General features: G+C 46.1%; 1 protein-coding gene across 1 annotated transcript; it reads right to left on the bottom strand.

Annotated features, from left to right (window-relative positions):
• Positions 1–799: 799 nt before the first annotated feature.
• Positions 800–19,444, bottom strand: LOC118508129 (homeobox protein slou-like). The gene is made up of 5 exons (XM_036051829.1): positions 17,325–19,444; positions 15,957–16,395; positions 1,518–1,674; positions 1,316–1,439; positions 800–1,190 (listed from the first exon to the last, which is right to left on the bottom strand). The coding sequence occupies exons 1-5, from the start codon at positions 18,675–18,677 to the stop codon at positions 972–974; spliced, it is 2,292 nt and encodes a 763-aa protein (XP_035907722.1). The 5' UTR covers positions 18,678–19,444; the 3' UTR covers positions 800–971.
• Positions 19,445–27,752: the final 8,308 nt, after the last annotated feature.

Below are 27,752 nucleotides of genomic sequence, written 5' to 3'. Positions count from 1 at the left end.
CGTTGCTGAACTTTTAATGGTGTGGCAATAATTAAAAGTTGACAATAGTTTGGCCAAAACGATGTCCACTTGGTGATGATGTCCTATACTTACCTTACCTTACCATTCATCACGATTCCCAAGATTTCTTTCCAACATACACAAGTAACGTGACACAGTAATGCTTAAGTATTGTAAGTTTTTATAATTTATTTTAGTTTTTTTTTGTTATCTGTTCTTCTCACTCTCCGTCACCATATCCATCGGTATCTCCTATGCTTCAATGTTCGCGTCCTTATTATCGCTTTCTAGGTTTGGCTCCTCGTTTTTCGCTATTCGCTAAGGACACGATAGACATGCTGTGTATGTTGTTGTTTTTTTTACAGTTGAAATGTACATTGTACTTATTTTAAAAGTTTTATATATATATAGTTTTTAAAAACAAAACAGCTCGCCCCCGCCCGTTCACGTATCGATCATCGGAAGCCTTAACCTAACCTGTACAGCGACGCCACAGCTCACCAGCTTGCGATTTTTCGGGCGGCGAGTGTGCTTCGGGTGCGCGACTGATCGACTGTGTACGAGCAAGCGGAGCTGTATCTTCTTTTAATTCTATTTTGCTAGTATCTCGTTTATTCTCAAAACCTAACTCGAAGACTGTGATTACTACGCTGGGGGAGGGGGCCGTAAACTGATGCGCTGATCGAATGGACTGCTGCTAATGCCGGGTAAGCCTAAGATTTGACGTTGTGGACTTTGCGTATTACGAGTAAATCTTACGTGCTAAAAATTTTGATTTGGTTTTTTTCTCTGCTCTCTCTCTCTCCCTTCTCTCTCTCTCTTTCTATTACTTGTGAATGTTTTTCCTCCCGATACTCCTAATGTTCCCGAAAATGCGCCTTTTTGTGTAGTTCTAGTTTACCTTTGGATGTAGGGAAGGGGCATCGTTATTGCACAACCAGGATTGTAGGAGGAAGCAGGACCGGGTCCGATTACGAGTGCGAGTGACCGAGGTGATGTCCGCCGAGCGGATGGAAGTACGGTCCGTACGGAGGATAGGGCATGGCGTGTGGATAGAGCAGGCTGCTGGCATACGATCCCGGCCCGAACGAGCCGCCACTGTTCGGTGGTGGAACCGTTGGGCTGTTGACGTCCATACCCGGATTCTGCTTTTTCCACTTTGTCCGACGATTCTGGAACCAGATCTTTACCTGGTGGGAAGATAAGCGAGCAAAATGTTCCACTGATATCGATTGCTGATGCCCCTTGGATATCTTCCGATCTCACGGATGTCTCTACTTGCAAGCAATAAAAACATGACAGCTGTCAAACTTACCTGCGTTTCGGTAAGACTTAAGCTGAGAGCCAGATTGAGCCGTTCGCACACTGACAGGTAGCGCGTGGTTTTGAACTTGTTCTCCAACGAAACCAGCTGTTCGTACGTGAACGCCGTCCTAGCACTGTCGCAAGATACAAACAAACGGCGATAATCAGAATCTGGGGGTACTTACACCGCACGCCGAGACTGAAACACCTACCGTCTGGGTTTGGAGCTGTTGCCCTGCGACTTGCCATCGCCGCCCCGATTGTTCGAACCATCCTTCTTGGAGTCGGTTTCGCTGGCATGGTCATCCATGTCGCTGCCCATCGTGTCATCGCCCATGTCATCCTGATCAATATCGTTCACATCCTTAACTGTGGCAGCATCGGAAATACAAAAAAGGTAGAAAACAGATAAAGATTGTGTGTTACGAGGCGCAAACGACTACTACAGCTCGGTAATTAATTTTCTGCCATTGGCTTCGCGACCCACACACTGCACACTGCTGACAGTAAGCAACTCATAAAAGACATCCTGATGCTGGTGTCAGAAAAATAACACTCACACACACACACACACACACACACACACACACACACACACACACACACAAGGTCTCAAAAAACCGCTCAACCACTCAGGATGTGGTAATTGACTAAGTAATTGAGGTACGGGAAGTTGCACGTTTTTTCGCACGACCATTTCCGGCACAAGATGGCGTTATAATTTATAGCAATTATTACACCATTCCTATGCAACGCTGTTGATGTCAATATTTTCTCGGTCGGGTACAAAGACTCACGCTAACGGGTCGTTCCGAGACGAAGTTTTCATCAAAGCTGACGCGCGCGTCTGGCTGCGTTCCCCGCCATTTTGTTCCCCGAGGTACGAGAAACAATTTATTATCACAGTAAACATATCAATTTCCTGCCAAACTTCAACCAACCAACCAAACCATGCTGCTTCTTAGCCCAGGCGAAGCGTAAGACAGTACTTCGCCTGGTCGGAACCCAGGTTCACAGCTTCCGCTTTCCGGTCGGTAGACAGCCGGGATACGGACGCTGTCTTCGCGCAACGGGGGAGTTCATTAAATTCATCTTTCGAGCCGGGCGATGAATACGAGCCGATGACAAATATAGCAGGAGCGAGAAAAGACAATCCAAACGAGGTACGGAGATGATTGCTGAGGCGCTTTTGTGGGACAAAGTTTTGTCCCGTACGCGTCAACCAGCTATTGATGCCTGGAGCTGGTGTGTGTGTGTGTGTGCTAAATGGCAATTAAAGCCGAACAGCGATGGATGGGTGGTTGGTGTGATGACATTTAAGCGATACCAGTAGTGTTGAAAGTATCATAAACAGCTCCACACGACGCCTTAACGAGTTGCACGAGTTGCAAAGTGGAATGGGTTTATACTGTTCCGCGCTTGAAAGGTGTGAAGCTGTCCGATTTTGTTGTGCTTTATAAATTAGTAAACAAATGTAATGGAGACAGATGTGGGAGACGAGTTAGCGAGTGGCGATTACTAAGAGCCACTGATAGGTCGGGTTTTGTTTGGGATTTGGTAGAAATCGAGATCGAGGACAAAGAACCATAACCTCAAAAACCGTACCCAGCTTCCACGAGCTGGGTGTGTCTGTCTGTCTATCTGTTCCCGGTGCTGTCTCGTACGCTGTAACGCAATATCACGGATGATCTAAATCCTATAAATCGGCGCTGAATGCTATCGTTTGCCCGGACAAAACTGTCACAAATCTTTCTGTCACCCTTCCCGCGTATGGAGTCGATTTTTGGGACATACATCAGAACTGATTTTGGAAACGCTTGTCCTGTCTGCCTCAAGAGTGTATGTGTGTGAGAGAGAGAGAGAGAGAAATTGGGAAAAAATACATCCTCACACGCACACACACACACATACAAATACGAAGAAGAAGAGAATTGGACGGTTGGCTGAAGAAGTAATTAATTTCATTCTCACCCACACTCAACACCCGCTCGTATGTGTGCGACGTACACTATGGGACTTGCGGGATTTTTGGGGCGAAGTAGCGAGAATTGAAATACTAATCAGGACCGAAATCACGCAACCATTGCCGGTCGGTACGCAAAAGTAAATTCCACCGAACCGTTAAATCGGAAATCAATTTGCATAAAATCTCTTTCTGCTGCCACATAGGGTAACATCGCTTGTCTCCGGTGTGTGTGTGTGTCCTCTGTCCGTGTCTTCTGTACCGCTGGCACCCTTGGAGAAGGTGAATGTTTCGGTTCGCTTTTAACTATGCTTCTGTGCATACATCAGCCGCTAAGCAGAAATGTGAGTGTACCGTGTGTGAGATAAAGAGAGAGACCACGAGAGCGAGAGAGAGAGAGAAAAAATGAACACCTAAACGGAATGACAGTTTTCGGTTCACACAATAAAAAAGAATATAATGGGTGTTGTACAGTTGGGACTGTCTAGCGCAGTGCCAGCCGTCAGATCCTAAACTGCCTGCCATGTCACAATTGATGGTACAAAACGATCAATTAGAGCTGCCAGTTGCTGCTGCGGGCGTGTGTCGGCGTGAGCGAGTTTTAGTAATACTTGATCCAATTAATTTCCCGAAGGCGTTACCAGCCTCCCGTTGTCTAGGCGATGGTGTGGCAGTAGGGTTCTCGAGAGCTCGCCAACAAGCCAGCGGCAAAGCGAGCAATCTCGGCCAACAAACAACAACAGCGCATAAAAACCTGCAACCAGGGCCAGGGACACTCCACTAAGGACCAATTATCGCGTGCGAACTCCCGAATAGTTTCGGGCATTATTTCGGTCGCGTTCCGGGATTAGGATAACGATGTGGAATGACAAGGAAAAGAAAAAAAGAGACCATCCCTTGCGGAAAATCTTGTCCAGAAAGATAAATGGTCACCATGCCGCAAAAAAACCTGTCGCCCACCCTCACCCCCTTCAAAACTCACGACTTGTTACGTCTGTCTCGAGCGATTGATCGAGGGATCTGCCAAACGAGTAGTAGGTAATCAGTGGAGGACGGTCCAGAGACGGTGTTGAGTAGCAATCCTCACCTCAATCAATTATCAACACACGCACACAACGGGCGAACCTCACGCAGGGTTTATTGGAAACGAATTGAATTAATTTTACTACCCAAGAAATCGGAAGCGTCCGAATGGTTGGGCTATACCTTCTCGCCCTCGCAAAGACCGGAACCATCCAGGGAGCAACCGTATCGGGAATTGATTTTCCTCGATTTTGGATCGCTTTTCTTGCGACCAGTTTGGGCAATCGCTTAACGTACGGCCTCGCTCTAGAAGTTCCTGGTTGAAGTCTTTTTTTTTGGATTGTTCCTACTGAGACTGAGAGATACACCACAAGTTCTACGGCTGCTAAAAGTGCTCGCGCGTTACCGATGGTACTGCGTGTGAATGGTTTGCGTGATCAGGTTAGGGACAGGTGGTACGAATAGCCGGTGTCGAATCGTTTTTGACCGAACGATTCTTATTATCGTTGTCAACTGGTCGGTTTTGCGCGAAGGGTCCCGACACTGACAAACGGGTAATTGAAATAGCAGTTGCCATCAATTAGTTCAAGATTACCAGCAAACCAGCGTGTCACCGTTGTCGCAACACGTCCACAGAGCTGTGTCCGGTGCACATACACACACACACACACACACACACACACACACACACACACACACATACACACACACACGCATACACACACATGTGACAGACCGTCCGTCCCACGGGGTCGCGCTGGATGCAAACTGTCAGGGGAATTCGTCCGTTGAATGTCCCACGGCTTAGCGGAAACCAGGAACCCCTCCAGGTTTTTCCGGGTTGATAAACAGTTGTAGTTTGCTTGTAACCGATGCGCCCCGGGGGCAGCGTCCCTTGACGCTGGCTTTTAATTGCATTTCAATTCGCCGTTTTATCGCACAGATTAATGCTCCGGTTGGCTTCTTCGGCTTTGATCGAGCCCGTTCCGTGGTTGGGCAAATGCGTGTGTGTTTGTTTGGTGCATGATTAGGACGTAAGGGCCGAGGACGTGGGGAAAGGATATCTGGTAATGGCAAAGGTATTTATTTGCTAATTCACAAAACACACACGCAAACAACGATGTCGGGGAACTGAGGACTTTTTGAGAAAACAAAGCTACTCCTCTAGAGTACACAGCTGTCATATGAGGTCCCCGCCTAAACGTCAGTAGAAAACGTCCTGAGTGCGGTTCCGTCACACCGACGCCACTCGTTCGCCGCATATAAATAAGTGCAGGTGTAGGTGTCATAAATAGGCGATCATAAATGTTTACATCTACCATCAATTCCCATATACACAGTAAACAAAGGACTGTCCCATCCACACTACTCTCCAGACTACTACACACATACCGACGGAGTCGCACATACCGACGGCAATCGGGAGTCCACTCTTGTAACACTATCACACCGAGTCATGAGCTAATGACCTGTTTTGTTGATGTGACGATAAACTTTACTGTCAGCAATTTAGCAGACACCGATGTAGACACACACAGCCGGTTAAAAACACACACACACACACGTACACTCATGTGATTATAATGAACTTTTTAATTGCACTAAAGGACTGCATAAACTGTTCGATGGTGAGGATGTAACCCAAACACACCACTACGCATCCCATCGCACGGGTTCTACTTTACGCCTGAATGTATGCAGACACCTGCCTCGGGGTACACTCGTCTCGATAAAGGTAGTTAGTTTTTCTCGACTGCTGCCTGCGATAGGCTAGTTAGCTGCAGGGTTACTCAATCGATTTACTATTACCAGAACTAAATCACGTGTCACTCTTCATCCACTAACCGGTGCCATTTTCTTTTCACTCTCGGTTCATTCACGCTTGGTGGGAGCATATTTAGCACATTTAAGTATTTTTTGTTTTCGACTTTTAAAAATATAAAATACCTATTAAGAATGTCCTCTGCCAGATTGTGTCCGATTTCTCAACAGCAACACTGTCCACCACAGTAAGCGTAGGCGTCGCATACCGTAGACGCTTCATAATTACACCGATTCAAAATGTCTGCCCGACCATGGTCCTGTGGTTGTGTGTGTGTGTTTTTAGCTCATCCCGTGCTCACCCAAACCCGCCACACTCTAATTATTCACTCTCATCCCATCCGATAAACGTCCATAAATGTCCCCCCCACCCCTTTACACAGAAAACTCTCCACGGCCCCCTCTCGACCGGTCCCGTACAAAACTTTCCCGCTTTTGCCGACCGGGAGAAGTCAGGTAATTATAAAATTTCGATTAATTAGCGCACTCTACTAAACCGTCATAAAATTACCAACATTTTGTGGCAGACCGGTGGTGTGGGCTTTATCTGGGTGGGTGAGTGACGAAGGAACGCCAAAACGAGGTGCTTGGTGTGGTAGAAAATTAAGCGTTTCGCCATCCCATCATCATCATCGTGATGGCGTCCTGGCGATGATCCCGTCGTCGTATGCGTTGATGGCTGGGGATTGTTTGTCTGGCGGATGCTGCCGGGTGGCTGAAGTTTGGGCAACTTGGGATCGAGTGGGTGGGTTTTTCATGATTATTATTATTACTAATGCTACTGGCGAGGGTTGCACAATCCCTTGCCGAACGACCCGGTACGGTGGCGAATGAAAATGAGAGCGTTTTGTGCAAATGGTACGATAACGATGGCGCCGGTAGATGGCGCTACCGATAAGTGTGCCGTCGGACGATGATTGCGGGTGCAAATTCCGGGGTGCGATTGTTTAAAGGCAAAAACTCCGTCCAGCCGGTGGTGATGGTGAATCAACAAAATGGTGGCCGGTTCGGATAACGCCGGAGCACAGGTCTGCTAATCGATAGTGCGGTGCAGTTCGTCCAGTCGCGCTGGGAACGGACGCAAAGTTCACCCGGGCGGACGGTGTCGGCTAGATTGGAATAAGTTACGAACCTAACAAAAGCCGTCGGACAGTGAAAGCGAACCGGAGTTTTGGCAGTGCTGCTGTGAGATGGGTTTTGTGAGTGAAGTTTTGCGAGAAATGCGGTGCATATGTTCGGAACGGCTGGGAATCGATCGGCCAAATATCCCGGAACCGGAATTTAGAGTTGCTGTCGAAATAGGACACAAAAGATGTCCCGATGCTCACGCTGCTCAGGATGGTGGTGGTCGAATTGACATTTAGCATAAGAAAGCCCGGTACAAAGTTTGTCTGAGGACCACTGTACACTGGATGGAATATAATGCCTGGTTGACATTCGATAGCGTGCAGCATTGTGTGTGTGTGTGTTGATTAGAGTTGGACCAAATGGTTGACAGATAATCACTATTCCCATAATTGGATGCGCTGATTGTGGATGGTTGAGAGCAGGATGAAGGAATGATACGGGTTGTAACAGCAGAGCGTGAGAGAGACTCGAGTCTGAAGCTATCCAAGTTATTATCCCGCAGTTGGATTATCTAGCCCCGGGCTATTATCAGTTCTTTACCGCCTGTAGTGCTCGTGGTAAGAAATAAATCATGGATCTTCGCATCGCTCTTGCATCATTTGCTACCGGATGGCGGACTTGATGCTGTCGTTCCATGTCCAGTCGTACCAGGTCTTTGGGAGCAATTTGCAGCATCAGCTATTGATTCTGAGGCGTTCCAAGTCTCTGCCACCGCCAGTGACACACACATAGAGACTCGCAACTAAATCTACGCTACGCTTCAGCCAAGTAAAGCGTAAAGCAATTGTTTTGCAAACGATCCAATTCCGTTCCGCCCCGAACGGTGGTTAGCCGGCCGATGGTCATAACAGTAAATAATTAAATAACCCCAAGCACAACAAAACCCAGCTCATAAGGGTACCCATGCTCTCCACCCCACCCTGGATAAGGTACGAGCTCCATTTGCGCTACGCGGGATTGCGTGATAAGAAATGCAGGACTTAATCCTGCTGGCCAATCTGCTCCAAATCTGCAAGAGGCTTACCGGGACCGCATACGCCCCGGGTACCCGGCCAGTACCTGGAAGAACCCATGTTTTTACCCTATTTGTGCTAAATCCTTTAATTATGGTCTCAAACACCCGGTACGCTCTCGGGGTTTGCAGCGGAGCAATGGTCGACCATAATCTAATCCGGCAGGTTTAGGTCGTTTACGGGCGAAGCAAGTGTATTATATTGCGACGAGATTGGAATGCTGCACGATATCATCTATTATGGAGCAAACCGATAACGGGGTGGCTGGATGCGCTACTGGTCTTTGGGACCCGGGCCCAGGTACCGAGGTTGCGTCCAGTAATGGTCATCCGACAGCACCGACGACGCTTGAGCTTAAATGCTTTGTTGAACATTTCTTTCCCGGGCACCACTGGCGACACGGGAGCTTTTGGCGGACCTGCAAATATCTGGACCACCGCTCCGGAGCACTCTGGATATTCTGGAGCCAGCACGCATGGTTTAATATTTATTCGCAATCATTGAACAAAATGGAGCAAGCTTTATGGTCCCATCCAGGGCTGGCCGAAAGTGGGATTGAATGTATGGAACGGTGTCGCATTATCGGATCGTACTGATGCTGATGCTCTACCGGGGATAGTAAATTTGTGTCTGTTGCGTCACTGTACGAAAAAAGGTGCCACACGCTGTCGGTCGCCAAGGCTGCTCTGTTGTACTTATTAATTGATATCTTCTATCTAACGAGATTCTGCAATGCGACCATATTGAGAGTTGGCCGGCACACACTGCAGCGTTCCAGCGGGAACTCTATTGATTTGTGTGGTACGCGCTATTCAAAGATCTAGCGTCCAAGTAGCGCTTTCCACGTACCCTGAGCCCGAGCTTATGGGCTATTCAATTTTGGGGTTTAAAAACTGCAAAACTTGACTTACTTAGCACTTCATTAGGAACCGTGCGTGTCTGCATCGGCCTGTGGTCATGCTTTTCGATTCGTAGTACACCGGGGCGACATCGACCTTCGTATGCTCCATTCGCGCCATCATCAATGGCGATGGTAAATGATGAAATAATTAACGACGACGTGACAATGGTCTATTAAAATGGAGCGAACACTACCTTCCCATCCCGCCGCTCGGTGCCGGTGCCAACTGTCTAGCGTACTAATCCCCGATTGCAAAATCTGTCGCTCTAGCGGGTGAAGCGAAGAACCACAATCAAAACCCCGGTTAAACTATACTAATACCAATAATCCTCAGCGTGCCCGGCGGATACGGAGATACGGTGCGCTCTCGGTGCTTCCGAGCTAAAAACCCTTTTCCCAGGCCATCGCAATTCGCTTGTACGCGGGTTTGATGCGTTAACAACACTTTGCGGCATTCCGAAAAATCGCCACGAAGCGCTGGTGGTTTGAAATTAAAATTCTAAGCCCGTGCCTGCGGTTGGCAACCCTTTTTCGGTCGCCATTGGTGCGTAAACTCGTTATCCTTCGACGCAACGGGTCGGGTATCGGGACGGGCATGCCGACTCCTAAGCCACCACTCAGCCGTGTAATTAAATTAATGACACCGTGAACCGGCGCCGGCAACGTCCAACAGGCTCCAACACACGGGAATGTTCTGCTGACCCCGCCCCAACGGAAAGGCCACCGGGAGTCGCCTTGGGTGAAAGGCGCGGCGTTCCGCTCGTTTGACTGTGGCACGCATCAAGACGAGGGTTCGCACCGGAAAGGAACTTTCAACCTGGGTTTCGAGAGCGATTTTGCGAAACAACACCATTTCAAGGATAAAGGCTTCAAGTGTGTCTAACCACCGCAGGACCCTTGTCCACGAGCTGGTGCACAGCGAGCTGGAGGCACCCGGATGGTGTAAAGTTTTAGGCTTTCGGGACACACCACAGCCATATCGTCAACACGGTGAAGGATTTACGAGGATTTCCCGTCGGGCAGGAGCGCAGCTAGGGTGCTCGAAGGTGCGTACGTGGTGTGGTTTTGCAGTGTGCGTTCGCCCCTTCCTTGTGGGAGGTGTCAATCTAGTGTGTCTAGTGTGGTGGACTTCTCCGCTGCTACAACTCCAACACCCGAAAGCATGCGCATACGTGCGAACACGTAACGTGTGTCTGTGTGAGGATCCGCAATAATGTCATCGAGAGTTTGCCGCGTCAGCAGAGGGGGATATTTGTACACCCCCCCCCATTCCGGGCGGGTTAGTGAACCGTTTTACAGCCACGGTATAACAGCCCGTTTATGGAGTAGTAGTGTGGTCGGAAAACCGGTGCTGACTGTGCCTGTGGCTCATATTTTATACAGACGTTCGAAAGGGTGATGTCTGTCACCATAGTAGCGTGTGGAAAAAAACTTCATTTCAATGATGAAGTACTAGAGATAGACAAGAGACTAGAAGTATTAGAGAGCCCACTAAGTCTTACTTCTGATGGGTTATCTCCTTCAAGAATACTACTAACAGAGCAGTAGAGAGATAAAGTATGAGAGAGACTAGAGAGTCGAGAGAGTCTGCTAAGTCTTCAGTGTTATAGGCTATCTCCTTTAAGAATACTACTAAAAGAGAGATAGACTAGAGACCAGAGATAATAGTGATGAAATTAAGACTCAATACTTATGTGCTATATCCTGCAAGAATACTTCTAACAGAGGCTCACAGAGCGTCTAGTCTCTAGACTAGAGACTTTATATACTAGAGAGACCACTAATTCTCACATCTTCAAGAGCTATCTCCACGAAGAACTCTTCTTACAAGCGAACAGAAAGATAGACTAGAGACTAGAGATATTAAAAAAGCCCACAAAGTCTTACTTTTAATAAGCTATCTCTTGCAAGAATACTACTAATAGAGAACCAGAAAGAAAGTCTAAAAATATTTAATACTAGAGAGTCTAGTTAATCTTACTTCTAACACTACAGACATTAAAGAGCCTCACAAGCCCAGCCATTTACGTGATACCTTTTTCAAGAATACTATTAACAGAAGATCAGAGGGATAGACTAAAACCTTGAGATACTAGAGAGCCCTTTAAGTATTACTTCTTATGAGCTATCTCCTTCAAGAATACAACAAACAGTGGGATAGAGCTATAGACAAGAGACTAGAGATTCTAGAGACCCTAAGATTAAATCTTACTTTTTATGAGTTATCTCCTCGAAGAATACTACTAACAGAGAACCATGGAGATAGACTAGAGACTAAAGATATTAAAGAGCTTTACAAATCTTGCCTCTTATGTCATGTCACCTCTAAGTATGCTACTAACAGAGAATCAGATAAATAGACAAGAAACTAGAGATACTACAGAGCCCATTAACTTTTGTTGCTAATGGGCTAGAAGATAGCTCAAGAATATCACTTACAAAGATATAGAGCGATGAACAAGATACTAGAGATTCTGGAGAGTCTTCATAGTCTCGATTCTTCTGTGTTATCTCCTCCAAGAGTACTACTAGCAGAGAAAGAGATAACCTCAAAACTTGTGTCAGTTGTACTCTAGCGTTAATATTAGTATAAGAAGAGCATAAACTACGTGCTGCGCTCTCTTTCTCTCTCTCTCTCTCTATTGACTTTTTTAATCCTTTTAACCTACTTTTTAATGACAAGTGAGAGAGCCCATCATAATGAACAAGAAAGAGGGACACAACAGTCAAAATGAGACTATTACAGACTTTCTCACCGCAAATACTCCATCCCGAGCGCGAGTATACTACCATTTATCCATATGCTCATTCTCACCAATCTCTGCGTGTGTGTGTGTGTGTGCGCGCCGCCGTGTTTGTGTGCAAGCACGAGTGGCGAGAATTTAATAGGGGACAATTATAATTAAAACCCGCCACTAATTAGCCCACTAAATATTGATCAATATTTTATTTATAAATAGTGCATTTCCCTCAACCGCACTACGAGTGGGCGGGTTTTTCCGTCAAGCTTTCCGTCCGCGGTCGTCTCCCGTATCGCACACCTACCGTTCTATTGATCGTGTGTGTGTGTGTGTTTGTGGGTGGGTGCGGGTAGATCGGTGCGCTACGTCCTGCTGGTAATCGAATATTGACCATCAACTACGGCCGGAAACACTGATTGGAGGTAGCTCACCACAGTAGGGTGTTAAATTCGTAGCGAACGCTACGAACGAGGTGGCCATGCTAGTTATCGGCACAAAACTTCTTGCGAATCGCACGGCGGCGTTACGGTCGGCGTACGCTCGGTGCGCTAGTTCACAAATCAAACCAACCAGCATCGAGACGGCCGAAACGGTAATTATAATTAGCTGCGATTTGCCCTAATCGATTGCAAACTCGCTTGAATGAGCGCTACGCAACACATATGGAACGCTAGAAGGGTGGGACGATTTTCTGCCGCCGCTACTGCCATTTCGCCGGACGTTACATACGACACGGGGTAGATAATCACGGTGGAAGTTTGATTTTATGGTACATCAATGGTGGTAAAAGATTGATTTTAATGGATATTGCTCCCAGAGAGAAAGAAATTGCTTTCTTGGATAAATGCAATCGAAACATCTTTGACGCCTAAATGTAGGCAATTTATTGGTAGGAGCAGTTTTAATTGGCTGATTAGAGGATTACTTGGAGTTTTATGACTTTCTCATCTATTCTTTTTCAATTTCTATTTACATTCAAAGAAACGCGAATCTTGAAGAGTTCAATGAGTATAGGAGAGAATTTCCCTTTCTCTCCTATACTAAACTAAACCAACTCTACGGTCTGGGTCGTCTGGTACCATTTTCACGACATGGCCAGCCTAAGAGCTTAGGAGTCGCGAGGCGAGACTTTATTCACTGGACCATAGTGAAGTCGCATCAAAAAGCCTTCAGAATAGCTTGCTCTCTAACGCGACTGAGAGGTCTCCGTCAGATTTAGACAGAGTCCTTGTCGCACAGGTCTATTCAAGTACTTGGTCTTTGAATAGCTTATATGTCCTTCGTTCATTGCGCCAGATACTTTGAGTGTTTGGTATTTAATCAATGTAGTTTCATTATATACAATATCTCAATCACTATTTATATAAAATCTGTTACAATTCACAAACGCATAAAACTCTCACCCAAGCAAATGAAAGCAAAACAAATCGCAAACGATTTGATGACGAGCATAAATGGTTTCGGCTTATCGGACAAAGACAGTCCACAGAGCAAAACAAAAAAAAAAAAAAGCAGAAGCAAGCACCCAGTGCAACCATTTGCACAGTGCAGTATGGTGAATGCAATCTGCAAACGATACCAACCAGGCAGATGGAACAAATCTATTTGCGATGTGCGAACGGGGGGCAACGAATGAGAGACAAACAAACAAACGTCAAACAAAACAAAAAAAGGCAAATCCTGCGCATCGCAAATAAGGCCCACAAATTGGAAATTGGCGATAGTGGCGACTGTGATCCGTTTTTCGATTTTGCAAAGGAAAACAATCCTTCCAATTCGTGGCGAACGTCACCAAGGCGTTCTCGGCGTGCCGGGCGTTGCGCTTCGGTCCGCTGATAGGGCTTAAGGCTTTTTACGACTATGCCGTTTCGCTGCCGGGCAGTGTTTGTGGCCTGGTGTGACTGTGTTTCTTTCCCGTTTCTAGTGACACGTCGCTTAATCGACCATCGCCACAATCGCCTGTCGCTGTCAGGCCTGATCGCTGGGCGGGGGCAAATCATCTGCCAGATTTCGAAGAGCGTGTGAGAATGCGCTTGTGAGCGATTTAAAACAACCAACACCACACACAACAACAAAAAAAACGCACACGAAATCGAAAGAGTTGCAGCGAAATGCCGGAGCGAAAGGTGCAGCAGTGATTGCAACAGCGGCCGATACGGCGCCTGAATGTCGGCAACACAACAATGCATTCGCTATTTGTTTAAGTGCGATCTATCTTCGGCTTTGGCGCGGAAAGGTTAGGCTAGTGTTATTTGTTTCTTTGACCAATCGGTACGGTGCACGGAATGCACGTCCGGTTCGGCACCGTGCGGACGCTATGCAGCTACCAAACCGCGTCTTTTTAGACTGCTTCCCCTGGCTGGGGAGCATGTTATCTGTCCGATACCCGACCCGGCCTTGCCGGATTGTTTTCCAACACGGCAGAGCGAGAGATAGGTTTCCAAAAATTTTTTTTATCTCCTCCCATGCTTCTCGATTAAGCTCGTCAAACTGCAACATACGAGATATCTACCAGGCATGCACCAGTTTTGCAGCACCTGAAGTGCTGAAGATTTGTGCAAGGCTTTTGGGGGCGAAATTTTTTGTAAGAGTTCGGCTTCGATTCGGTGGCAGGAATGCGTATTGCATCTGCCCGGACACTGGACCGAATGCACCGGTCGGCCATCATCAGGTGGATTCTATTTGTAGAAGTCGTGTAATGCGTGGCTCAGGAAAGCAGCTTCTGTCTGTTTCCGTGGTATCAGACGGGTCTTGATTTTTCTTTTTCATTATTTGGCCCAGGTATTTCAGCAGTTATCTGCCAGGATAGCGACAGTTGCAGCAGATGTCAGGATAGATGCTAAGCCCCTTTTAGACAGTTGTTGGCTTTTCGGAATATTTGGAGATTTTGTAGCACGGCCGAAAAGGTCATGTACGGTGATGCTAAGTGATGCAGTAGGGTGTCATGGTTTTGGGCTCAGGTTCAAGGAGAGGATGGTTGAGCGTGACAACGTTAGCTTCGATTAGCTAGTAGTTGGCTTCATCTCGCCAACCCGATAGTGTACCGGAATGCTCTACACACAGGCTTACAAGGATATTCCGATCGATCAAGGACAGTAATGTTGGTGGTCATGGAATTCTTGGGGTGATTTTGATTGTAGTTGAGCTCGAGAGCGGCCATTAAAATTTTGATGTGAAGATCAAGAAAAAGGAAGTTAATGCTTAAGCTAGGTAATGTTTTGTGCAAGCTTTCAATGTACCCATTAGGTTTGAGGACAATAGAGGAGTCGCTACAACAACGAGCTCTGTAAATTGTACGATGTCCTCACCATCGTAAAGTGAATTGGTAACGCTGGGCTCGTGGTTAAGTCATAAGAATGACACCGGACGACCAAACCGGTAAGGTCCTTTAAGGCCATCCACATAGAAAGAACTGACATACTGGGCCCAAACTGAGAAGGCGTCGATGTCCTCCAGAAAGCCCTAGACAATGGATTGCTAGACGATGGATCTGTAGCCTACTCCCCGATAGTAGTCGATATAAACTTGTAGAATCCTCAAAGATTCAGACCGTGAAAAGTATTGAGATGTCACAACAAGACGTAGATTGTCATAGATGCTCATATACTCTTATTGCCTTAAAAAATGGAGACATTAGTTGTATGGGCTGTAAAACACTCAACTATGCCTTTCACTTCACACCTAATACTATAATCGAAAGTGATACCGGAATTCTAATTGCATACTTTCCGGCGCAGACATTCAAGGACACAGTCTAGACAAAATAATTGCGGTGTAAGAGGAATCCTCGCTTGTTTTTGTTTTCTTAACTTCCACTGAAACACATCAATGCTACCCATCACACCGTCATGTCATTTTCACACCGTCAAAGAGTTGGTTAAAAACAATATGCTTCGCCGCCAGCCATGGTTGTCTCGATGCACTAACACTTGTATGCGACATGATATGTTTACCAGCCTCACCAACTCACACGTAGAATCAAAACAGAGAGCCATCTACACCGCTCCATTACAAACTACCCCTTGTTGTAACAAATCGACATTACATTGAACGGTACTCACCGGAGCGCGAATCGCTGTGATCGTCGTCCAACTTATCGTCCCGCTCCAACCCGGCCTGGCTCCAGAACTTTGCATTGTTGTTATTGATGCTGTTGTTGTTGTTGTTGTTGTTGTTGTTGTTAACCGTGCAGATGTTATTGTTGGTAGTGTAGTTGCCGCCGGCACTGTTGACGGCAGCGGCAGCGGCAGCAGCAGCACCGAGTGCAGCCACCATTTTGCCACCCCCGTTCAGCTTCGAACCGAAGATACCACCGACCGTAACGGGTGCGCCGCCGGATGTCGCAACACCGTGCTTGCCGTTAAATTTGTTCGGATCGAGTATGTTCTCCACCGAGAAGGCTAGCCGTTTCGAGGCGGCCTCCTTGTCCGTGTCGCGGATGGCGTGCGTTTTCGCATCGGTCCCATTGTCCATCGAGCGCGTCAGATCCACCGGGCAGCCCTGTGAAGGTAGAGTGGCGGAGAGTACTGATCGCGTTAGTGTTTAGTTTGTCATTGAAATGGTTGAGTAGTAGTCAGTTAATTTAGAACATGCAAATTACAAGAACTTCGCATACAGACAGATGATGTAGACATTGTTTATATAATTAAGGCTTCAATGGATGTATAAAATTTCGGTAACTCGAGAAGGCCCCCCCTCCCTGATACAATTTGTTCGTCACTATACGTTTTACGCCAAACAGTATGCAAACCGCAGTACACGTTGCGAATGTTTCACAGTGTGCTTTCAATGTGCTTTCAGTGTGGTCAAAATGGTTAATTAAGTCGAATGAAATATTGCTTATTATTCGATTAAATCCCCCTCTCTCTCCTGACCATTTTATTGGAAATCCTGACCATTTATATTGGATTACAGGAGCTACGTAATAATTTTTGGTTACGCTGGGAGGGCCCAATCAGGCTTACAACATACACGGTGTTCCCGGACTGTAACGGAACATTGGTTCCATGGATACTTGTTAACGGGCATAGATATTCAGAAAAGGAGGAAAAATAAGAATAATCACATTTCAAATCACTTCTTACAATGTATACTATCTTGCTCTAGTCGCTGTCCAGTAACAGTATTAGGGAACAATGCACAATGTTTATATGAAACTTGTTATGACCATACAAAAATCCCTTTGTGCAATAAAAATGGCAGGCCACAGTACTGCACACAAAAGATTCTAGGGGGGGCCTTCTCGAGTCTTTTACCCAACAGCTCTAAGGATTATCCCGGCCTCGTCCTGATGATTATAAACTTAAATAGCCAAGTCGATTCCGTTGCGGATATTAAACGAAAACAATGCTCCTATCTACAATTGGAGATTAACACTTCTTCGAATGGACCTGCTCAAGGTGTCACGTTCCACACTTCCCAGAACTTACCGAGATCCCATCCTGCGAGCTTTCCTCGTTTCCGTCCACGATCAGTTCCTCGCTAGTGTCGCTACGCGCATACCCACTGTGATGCTGCCCACCGTCCTGCAGCTGTATCCTGAACCCAATGTCGGACAGCTCTTTGGCGGCAGCGGCCGCCGCAAACGCGGCCGTATTGTTGATCGCGGTGCGCGCTATCTTGAACCGTTCGATCTCGAGATCGGTCGGCGATGCGCTGCCCGCCGGATATTTGATAGCGAACGGGTGGCCCGGATGATGCTGGTTCGGGCTAGCGATCGTGGGATCGTGCGGCGATGGCTGCTGCTGCGAAGGATGTTGAGGTTGCGTTTGGGCCGGGCCGGAGCCGGACGCAACGGCGGCGGCGGCGGCCGCTGCTGCTGCCGCGGCAGCCGCTGCAGCCGCCGCCGCTACGGCCGCCTGATGGTGGCGTTGATGGTGGCTGTGTTGATGGGGATGGGGCTGGTGCGTCGGGGCGGACGCGGACGCGTGCGGGAAGCAGGAGGACGGCTGCAACGGTGCGACGCCAGCCGCCACCGGCGTATGGTGGGACGGGTGGGGCGGTGGATGTACCGGATGCAGGACGGCCGGATGTAGCGGTGGCAACACCGAACCGGACGGTATCACAGACACCACCGAGCCACCCATCGCGGGGTGAGCACCGGGTGGAAAATGGCCACCGGCGGCCGCAGCCAACACGAGCTGCTCAGCCGCCGACTGGTGATGGTGTAGCGGATGGTGACGGACGGCCAGTGCATGCCCATCCGCCAGATGCTTCAACCGTTCGATCGAGAACTTTACTGCACGGTCCGTCGGTTGTTGGGGTTGCTGGGATTGTTGCTGTTGCTGCTGCTGCTGCTGGTGATGTTGTGGTTCCGTCGACGGTGAATAGTCGCCATGTTTGGCGTCCGCCTGGTCGGCAAACATCTGATCACCCTCGGCTTGATCGTGATCGCCATCCAGCGGTTCGGTGCTGCTGGTACTGCTGTTGCTGTTGCTGCTGGTGCTGTGGCTGTTTGCGCGCAGATCCAGAAACGTGCCACACTTGCTGGCCGCCTCCTGCAGCTGACCGGATGGTGTTAGCGAAAGGCGGCGTTCGTCGGTGAAACGTAGCAGCAGCGCGTTCGCACCGTCCGTCTCAACCTCCGAACCGTTCGTCGTGGTGATTGGTGTGGTGGTGGTGTTGGTGATGGTGGTGGTGATACCACCGCTGCCACCCTTTAGCAGGATTGTCTTGGGCGAGTGTGAGGCCAGCTCGGTCGAGGCGGGCGGCGAATTGGGCTGCGAGAGCGATGGGCTTTCCGGTTGCCCGCAATCAGACATTGGTGATTGCATCATTACCATAGTTCACAACCTGTCCAAATGCTTCCGGTTTTTACACACACACACACACTCTTCCACATACACGAGTACACCTTCGCTCGCGAGTAGCGTTAAACACAGTATGGTATTCGAATTAATTTGATTATCCTTTTTGGCTGTGGTTTCGCGGAACGTTTACAGGATGAAGTGCATCAACTAACTGCTAAACCTTCATCAAATACGCCAATCAAAACAATTGCGGCGCGTCATTTTCATCTCACTGTTCGCTCATGATGTTGCGGTGCAATACATTGCATACATTTAGGCGGCAAACGAAGAAGATTCGACTCACCGCATTCGCACTCAGTTTTTTCGTTACTATATTCACACTAGTTTGTTCAAATCACAATCTAAACAATATTGCACGCACACACACATACAAACAAACGTTACCACATCGAAATACCCACTAAATAATCCACTTCGTCCGCCAGTGTTGATAATGCGGTGTTTGAGCGTTGTTGATAAACAGTGTGCCGTCCACAAGCAATGTTCTGTCAGCCGATTTTGATTGCCTGTGTGTACGCTCGTGTGGGTGAGTGTGTGTAAGCAAAACAAAACGGTTCGAACCGAACGGTGACACGCACTGGAACGGACGCACGACGTACGAAATTACTGACGTACCGCCGAGCACGAAGAACGAACTGTCTGGCAGCGAGGACAAATGTTGACTGAGTGAGGTTTTTCCCAGCTTGGTGTACGGGCCAGATGGCGCACGGGCCAGCAAACAGGTTCCCGAGTGTGTTTTTCTCTCCCCCGTGTGTAAGGGTTTTGGTTGCGCAGAGTAGGACGGACCAGTCAGTAGTGCCCTAGCATCTGCCGGCTAAACCAATGCGTACGTCAAACAACTGATGCTTGCAGGCCACGCCCCCGTGTAGCCTGTGTGTTTGTGTGGTTGTGCTGCTTTGGGTTTATTAACCTGGTGTGCGCGCTGGTGGAAAGTGTAACCCGCCGGGGAAACGCCTTTACCCAGATGAGAGTTTTTCCTCGTAGCCCGTAGTAAGATCCCTACTATTAAACTGTCATTACCCCTCGGATCCTTTTCCCTTAGCTAGGTTGTGACGTGACTCGAAAGAGGATCTCTCTTTCGTATCGCGGAAAATTGTGTCCTGCTCCATCTTGCTCTTACCTTAGTTGAAGCTGCTCTTGCAGCGCATCCAGGATTTTCCACCAACGCAATGTTCCAGCAATGTTGGGTACCACCGAAAACCTAAAGTGGATGCTCTGTTCCACACACTCCAGCGCTTTCCACCCAACCCGCCGATCATCTTCGACCGGATGCGGTACGTGAGAGAGAGGAAAATGTCTACATCATATTAAGCACAATAAGTAATTAAAATATGTACGCTTCTCTTAAAAGATTACTCCCCGTTTGCTCCGGTGTGGGTCACCGTCCCGTGGCCTTTTCCCGCGGCACAGCGTTGTCCGTTAAGCTGTACCTAATGGGTTTCCCTCGGCATTTTCCACGGGACCTTTCCCGGAACCGGTGCCGAAGACTGTGAAGCACGGGTTTTTGCACGCTGGTGAGTTTGCTTAGGAGGTTACTAATTCAACGTGAGTGATAATAGCGCGTCTCGCGAATCGTAGCCGGTAATTGATCGGGTTGGCGTTCGTTTGGTTGTAGTAGTTTTGTTGTTTATGGTGGAAGATTGCAAGGATTGTTTTGTTTGGTTAAAACGAAACGAAAAAATATTAACTTAAAAGGGTTTTGATCCTTATAATGGGACTTTTGAATCATTAAGGGGAATGTTTGGAATTAATAGTGAAATATTACAAGTCCGCTGTGGAAATTTGCAATCAAATAGTGGAATCTTGCATACAGCTTAGAAGACATTTACAACGCGACTATGGAACTTTGCAATCAACTTTGGAAACCCTGTAATGCGAAAATTAGTTCAAAATGTAATTTTGAATACCATTTTTACAGCCAATAGCACATATTTGAACATCACTTAGCACTTTTCCCCTAAATTGCAAAATTCCATTTTATGGATGTACAATTCCACAAGCGAGTTTGCAATATTCCATTCTCTCTCTCTCTCTCTCTCTCTCTCTCTCTTATTATCCTAACGATCTCTAAAGGACATGACTGCGATTTCTGCTCCGTGCACCGGATGGGATTTGAACCGGTCCTGCCGTATGAAGACCAGCGCCTTTACCTCTAGACCACCCTAACTATTCCACTATTTATTTGAAATACTCTCCAGAGTGCTACAGCGTTCAAAAGGTTCCATTTTATGTATGGAAAGCTATGTAATTAAAATAAAAAATTATGCTAAATGAAATTAATGATAAATGGTAACGAAGTTACTGAAGTTAAGAGTTAATGAAGACAAATTTAAAATAAATAAAGGTTGATGAAGCAAACTTAAGTCCAAAATATACCAGAAAATGTGTCCGGTCTGGATCATGAATTGGGAATAAATTTTCCACCCATAAAAAAAGGTAGAAACGTCAAAACAAAAAACAAAGTTTGACAGCTGCTCGCCCTGAGCTGCATTCGCCAACATTCCTCCGTGTCTGTGTGTGTGTGTTTGGGGGGGGCGGTTTTTTTTCGAGTGACACAGTGAGACCACAAAATCGTTTTCCACTGTTTTACTGCAGCTTGTGCACGACTTTTTTTTCCACCACCGGAAAGCACTCAGCCAGAAAATAGCTACCATAAACGTGGCCACTCGTGGAAAGCTTTTTTTTTTCTTCTCTTCCGGATTTTCTCCCCCCCCACAGATACGAATTTGGTTGGGTGAAAAAAAGAAAAGCAGAGTCACACACACACACACACCATCGTGAGACATGAACCGCCTCCTTTCGCTTTGTAGTTTGGAGCCACCCCAATTTTCCTTAAATCAACAGAGGAAACACGTTCATACGCTTACCATGCGGCTAGTGGAAGATACCAATTTTCCGGTGCTGTTGAATGAGAGGTAAAAAAGAAAAGCAAAGCTATTCGATCAGCGATACCTAAATTGTATGCGGAAGGTCCTTTTCACTGCTGGGCAGCGTGTTGGCTGGTTAGAAGCGGTAAGTTAGACAACACATTTGTAATTAACCATACCTAACGTTCTAAGGAAATTATTAACCTTTCATTGAAAGCCATTTTCTTTTACCGGGGAAAAAAATGCTCACATCCCATCGATTATGCAATTACAAATACACCAGGGTGCAACAAAAAACTGTCTATTTTATTTATAAAGTTTGATCGTCCGGAGCGTTCCGGATGCACAAGCTCTCTTTCACACACCAGGTGACATATTTCGCTGTAAACGATAGCAACAATCGTAGAGCGTGAGAGAGAGCGAAAAAACTGAGGGGATAAAAACAACATCCAAACTCCATTCACGCGCAAAACATTCCAGCGAAAAACCCGTGGGACAACTGGGACCGGTAAAGTGTTCGCTCCTAATTTCGATTGACTATTAACTTCTTCCTTCCCCAATTTCCGGTCGTCCTTCGTGTCTGATTGCTTCTCTGGAGCCCCCCGCTTGTTCGTTGGTAGGGAAAAGTGAAAACTGGTAGATATTCAACAAATCTCTAGAAAAAAAACACTACCCTCTTCACACACACGCGCGGGAAAATGTGGTGGAAAATTGCGAGCAAAGCGATGGAAACATTTTCCATCCCGTTTTCGCGTTCGTGGCTCTCCCTTAACTAGTTTTCATGTGTGTTTGTGGTGCGCAAGGACGAACCGTTAGGGTCCGCCCCGTCCAGCGTACTAAACAATGGGGAAAACTTCATCGCAATGTCGCTGCCGTTCAACTCGATAGCCACGCCCACCGCACCGACGCTCCGGAGCTCTCCAATCGCACCAGCGCTTAGGATTATTAATTATACGAGCACATCTCGCTCTCTCTCTCTTGCTCTCACTTACTCCATCGCGGAGTACTAACCGCGCGAATATCCTTATTGGAAACACGCACACACCCACACAAACACACGGAAAGTCAGTAAATTCAAGTGCACAAACTCAATTTGCTGTGAATCAAATGCATGTAATCGTTTAAAGCTTCATAACGAGCTGCCGCGGTAAGCCGAGCCCGGGGATTGGGAAACCGGGGATGGGAAACACGGCAAAAGGAAAATCGAGTTTTCCCGGTGTCGTTAGCAACCGTTTCGTACGGCACAGCGCAGCCCAGTTTTCCCCAGCTGCTGACCCCCCGTTCAATCAATTCCACGTTCAAATGTGTGTGTGCGTGTGTGTGTGTGTGGCAGGAGTACTTTGCCGGTCGCTTAATTTGTGGTAAATGTTTTCTCCGTTCTCAGTCGCTTTTCTTCCTCCCTTTGCCCCTCTTTTTCCTCCCCCTCCCTCCCTGCTTTCTATTGTGTTGGTTTTATTGGTTCGATGGTACGATGAAGACGAGTTTTCAAAGAACAGTACATTTTACAGTCTCCATTTTCCTTCCCTCGCACTCTTTCAACCCCTCCTCCCTCCTCCTTCACCGCTCATCGAAATTTTCCCAATTGGCCGTGGGGTCGCCTGGCTGGGGTTTGCCGAGCTGGTCTCCGATCAAAATTAATTTAGTAAGCCCAATTTGCTAAATTATTCACCATTGCGGTTTTGAGGGCCCACTTCTCTTTCCGCCGCCCGTCCTCCGGACAGTATTATCCACCCTCCGTGTGACCCTTCGTTGGCTCGCTTGGCTATTCGCTAATTAATCCGTTAGACAAATAGACGATCACTGTGCCGGGTTGGAGTTTAGTGGGAGCAGACCAGGGAGACGGGTTTACGCATTGGGAGGTCCTAAGCAATCAAGAGAGCGCGCGCGAGAGAGAGAGAGAGAGAAAGAGAGCGGGGGAGATAGACAAAGAGCACGAACTCGGCGGACTCGTGTTTGGTTTTAATTGCCGAAGGTCCTTTGGAAGCGGTTTAATTGACGGAACACATTTTCATTTTTCTTTTCTGTGTCTATGTGTGTGTGTGTGTGTGTGTGTGTGTGTGTGTGTCGGTGTGTAGAAATCTTCATTTTTGCGCATTTCTTCAGCCTTGTCTTGGTCTTAAGAGGTGAAGTCGCTTTCTTTATAGTCAATTAATTAGTGGAGTCATATACCATGCTGAACCAGGAATGGGGTTTTGCTTTTTTCTGTTGTGTTTTATTTTGGGCCTCATAAATTTTTGGTTTTTACTGTCATGATCACTGATTCTGTTTAAAAAATTACCGGTTTTATTAAATTTAAGAAAAATAAGTTTTATTTTAATTTAAAAGATGAAAAACCACTAAATCATCATTATTTTACGTTTGACAGAAAACGCAATAGAAAAGCAAAACTGTACAATAAACCTTTGCAAATTAAATGAAACAACGAATAAATAAGGGGAAATGTAGAAAGTATAAAGTGAAAAAGAAAAACCAATAGGGAAGAAAAAGGAAAAGTGAATAAAATGAAAAAGAAAAACATATGAAGATAAGAAAAAATAAAAAAGAATCATAAATAATAGAAGAAAAAAGAAAAAAATAATAGGGGAAAAAGGAAAAGATAATGAAGAATAAAAAGAAAGATAAAAAGAATGGTGAAAGAAGGAAAACAATTTAACGAACATAAAACTAAAAACGACAAGGCAACATAAGAATAACAAACAAAGAAAAACAAGAATAAGGATAAAAAAATATGAAAAAGGAAAAGAACGATAAGAAAATAGAACAAGTAGTAGTAGCGTTGTTTAAGTAATTCAAATAGAAAAGAATAACTAAAATCGACTTTAGAGATAAACTCGTCAAAAAGAACTTCATAAACGTAAAAATGTAAACATTTTCCTCTAAATCAAAGCTATGCAAGTGTTAATAAAATGTAAAACCCAACACTAATTTCCTTACCAAATGTCTTAAGACCATACCAGCTACCATGAAGTTGTTGCGTATCGCACTTGTCTGACCTGCGCACGACTCCATCCATGTTCCGCCATTTAAAACAAGCAAAGCATCCAGCATTTCTTCCCTGCCTTGAAACCGTACTCGGTGCACCATTTAGTTTCATCTCGGTGGCGAGAATGATGATAATGCGGCGCACGAGACGAACAGCAACAACAACGGCAAGCATCGGTTCGGCAAACGTCCGTGATGGTATTATCATCACCGGCCCGAGGTTCCCTTCATCGTCACCATTACTTACTTTTCCACAAAGCAATTTAGTCTAGATTCAAATTAAGATAAACGTATAAGGATATTAAAACATAATATGATATTTTTCGAAGATAAACCCGACCCGGTCCAGGCCGGCGAGGGCCTTTAGTTTTTGCGATGCTTGCAAGGACATGCGGCTTAGACGGGCACGTGACTGCGGGGGTTTCTGCGGCTATGGAAGCAAACGGAACGATGGGATTGGGAGAAAAACACACACACACACAGGATACATTGAGCTCGTTGGTTAGCACAGTGGGAAAAATGTATGCAACTGAAGGGCACAAGCTAAAATTGGGAGAAAATTTAATTTTAAAGGGTGTTTATTGTGATTTTAATTAAAAAAATATTTAATATGAATAAAATTGTACACCATTGCAAATAAATAAGGATGAAAAATCTATCAGAAGGAAAACCATTCAATGTCCTTCCTGAGAACACATTTTGCCCATAGTTTCCTGCCTGGAACGAGCAAGTGTAGATCAGGAGACTGTACGGTCGGAACAGCATACTTGACACGGACACTTGCGTTTTTGGCCTTCCCGTCCCCTGTTTCCAACCCGTTGCCCATGCATTCGTGCCTTTCACCCAAAAAGCCGTTTATTCAATTTAAGAAGCCACTCGACGTAGTCGCCCTGGTTTTTTTTTGCCTTTTATTTTCTCCTTTGTTGTGTCTCATGGACACAAACTCTCGAGACTCCGATTACCGCTGCTCGCCGCTGCATGCAAACATGTTCGAAAAAGGAAGCTGTCGAGAGAGCGAGAGAGAGAGAGAGAGAGAGAGATGAAGAGAAGCTGTGTGAATCTGGAACCTGGGGTAGTGAATTTGTTTCACAATTTATGATGCACTTGAATTTTTGCTTGTTTGTTTTATTTTTAACGAATTCTTCATGATGATGTTTGCTTTCTTTACCTACGTTTGCATTCCATTAAACGGGGAATATTGAACCGGTCTTGAAAAGTGTGAGTGTCGCCTGTGATCACTTGTGATCGCTTTTAATGTTTAAATTAGCGCAAAAAGAAAAACTATATCGATTTTTTGCACTTCTTTCTCGCAACGCTTATTGAAAGGAGCCAAAAGGATCCTCGTAATAAGCATCCAAGTGCTATATACTCTTACATAAGCACTTTAAACAGCTTCTATCGAGAAAATACATGACATTACGGCCCTCTAATGTTTTATCATTGGTTTATTGTATGCTTTTTCTAGCTAAGAAATAATAGAAGCAAAGAGTTTGAAGCACCCAGTTAATAAGCGGAGAAGCCTCAAATGCTTTTTTACATTGAGATTCAACCACATAATAGGTAGGTATCCTTACATATAGCCATTCATATTTATTTTCATTCTAGTTCTTCTAATTTTCTTCTGGTTCTGAACTTCAAAAGACACGTGCATAAATTTGACAGCTGTCAGATGATTAGTCTGCGAGCTGAAATATTGTATGTCATGCAATGTTTGTGATGCGTAAATGAGGAAATAATTTTTTTTTATTGTGTTTTCATTCAAAAATAATATTGAAAACAAATCGTACCACTAAACTGATGTCGTAAAATTCTAAATCGCCATAACCGCTGTAAAGCTCCCGAAGGTAGCTTTTTATTAGGCAAAATATTTTTTTCTGAAAATTATTTTCTTTTTATGTTTTTCTTCCTATCAGCCCATCAGCCCATTTGTTTGCGAATTTCAGGAAAAATAAAGCGTTTTTTAAGGCATACTTCAAGAAGCACCATGAAGCTGATTTAAGGTCACAAACGTTCTGCTTAATTAGCATAGAAGTGTCAAACCCTCCTGTTTGGGCAGTTTAAGCAGCTTGTATGGAGGAAAACGTTGAATTTTGCTAAATTGAGGATATTTTCTTTGAAATCTAACTGGCTTTTCGTCCTTCCAATGTTGTCTTGGAGAAATTTGGAGACAATGGGGTGAAGAGCGTATATTTTAATACGATTAATGTTTATTTTTATGCTTAACGTTTGTTTATTTCCTGGTAGACAAATATTCACATTACTTATATAATCTCTCCCAAGTCTAGAAAGAATTCAAGCCATTCATAACTCTCTGCTTAAATTCTTTGTGAAAGGAGCGAATTAGGAAGGTGAATTCGTTTATTTAGGACTCCGACCGATTTATTATGTTTCGCGACATGGTCCACAAAGGTGGACCCGAGCGAAACATTTAGAACGTAAAGAGCCTGGTGCTCTTTTATGATCCGTGGTAAGTGTGAAGATCGATGAAATGTTGAAACGTGTTACACCCTTCACGTGTGCTTTCCTGAGCAATAATCGTTGCAAACACGTGTAGAAATTAGGTCAAAGCAAGCCCCTTAGCCCCTTAGTTTGCAAAGGACCGATCGGCCAGCGCTCAACACTTTCACTGTTCAACACCCTATACATATTCGAACGCTTCCGAACGAGGGCGATGACAAACGCCAAAAACCCGACCCGGGACCCAAACGAAGCAGAGCCTCGTTGCCCATCGTTGCCTTAACTTTGTTATACATGTTGCCACGTTCCTCGGTGTTTCGGGGTAGTGGCAGTCCGGGCGGGGGTCGTTGGCGGGGTGACGGTCACAATATCACTTCCGTCGTCACCGGCACCCAATTTTCCCATACGGGCTGTCACTGTCATTTGCTTCACACATGGTGGGCACCAGTTTTAGCGCAGTTTTAGCGTCGCTCATCTCATTAAGTCGTTCGACGCGTAGTCACCTCGGTCGTCGGGTGGCAGGGAAGGCAGGAAGGCGCTGGGGTAGGGTAGGAACGGTGGGTGCCGGGAAGGAATGAGCACCATTTATTAAAAACAAATTGGACATACTAATTAAATTTTATCATCTCGCGCACCAGACCAGGGATTCCGTTTGCGGCCACCGAAAAAAGGTTGCCACACGAGCACACGAGATGCGCTTTCACGCCTCACTTGCTGCAACATAGGACGACTGGGCGAGAAA

The sequence above is a fragment of the Anopheles stephensi genome, chromosome X (genome assembly GCF_013141755.1).
Source record: "Anopheles stephensi strain Indian chromosome X, UCI_ANSTEP_V1.0, whole genome shotgun sequence".
In the NCBI taxonomy this organism is placed as follows: Eukaryota; Metazoa; Arthropoda; class Insecta; order Diptera; family Culicidae; genus Anopheles; species Anopheles stephensi.
Note: the sequence above shows the minus strand (reverse complement) of the source record. Positions and strands in the feature narration are given on the sequence as shown.

Excerpts from the sequence above, each read along its gene's own strand:
- LOC118508129 (XM_036051829.1), bottom strand. The coding sequence starts at position 18,677 with ATGGTAATGATGCAATCACCAATGTCTGATTGCGGGCAACCGGAAAGC. Across the intron at positions 16,396-17,324 it reads GCTCGCAGGATGGGATCTCG|GGCTGCCCGGTGGATCTGAC; the intron begins GTAAGTTCTGGG and ends CTACCTTCACAG. Across the intron at positions 1,191-1,315 it reads TAAGTCTTACCGAAACGCAG|GTAAAGATCTGGTTCCAGAA; the intron begins GTAAGTTTGACA and ends TCTTCCCACCAG.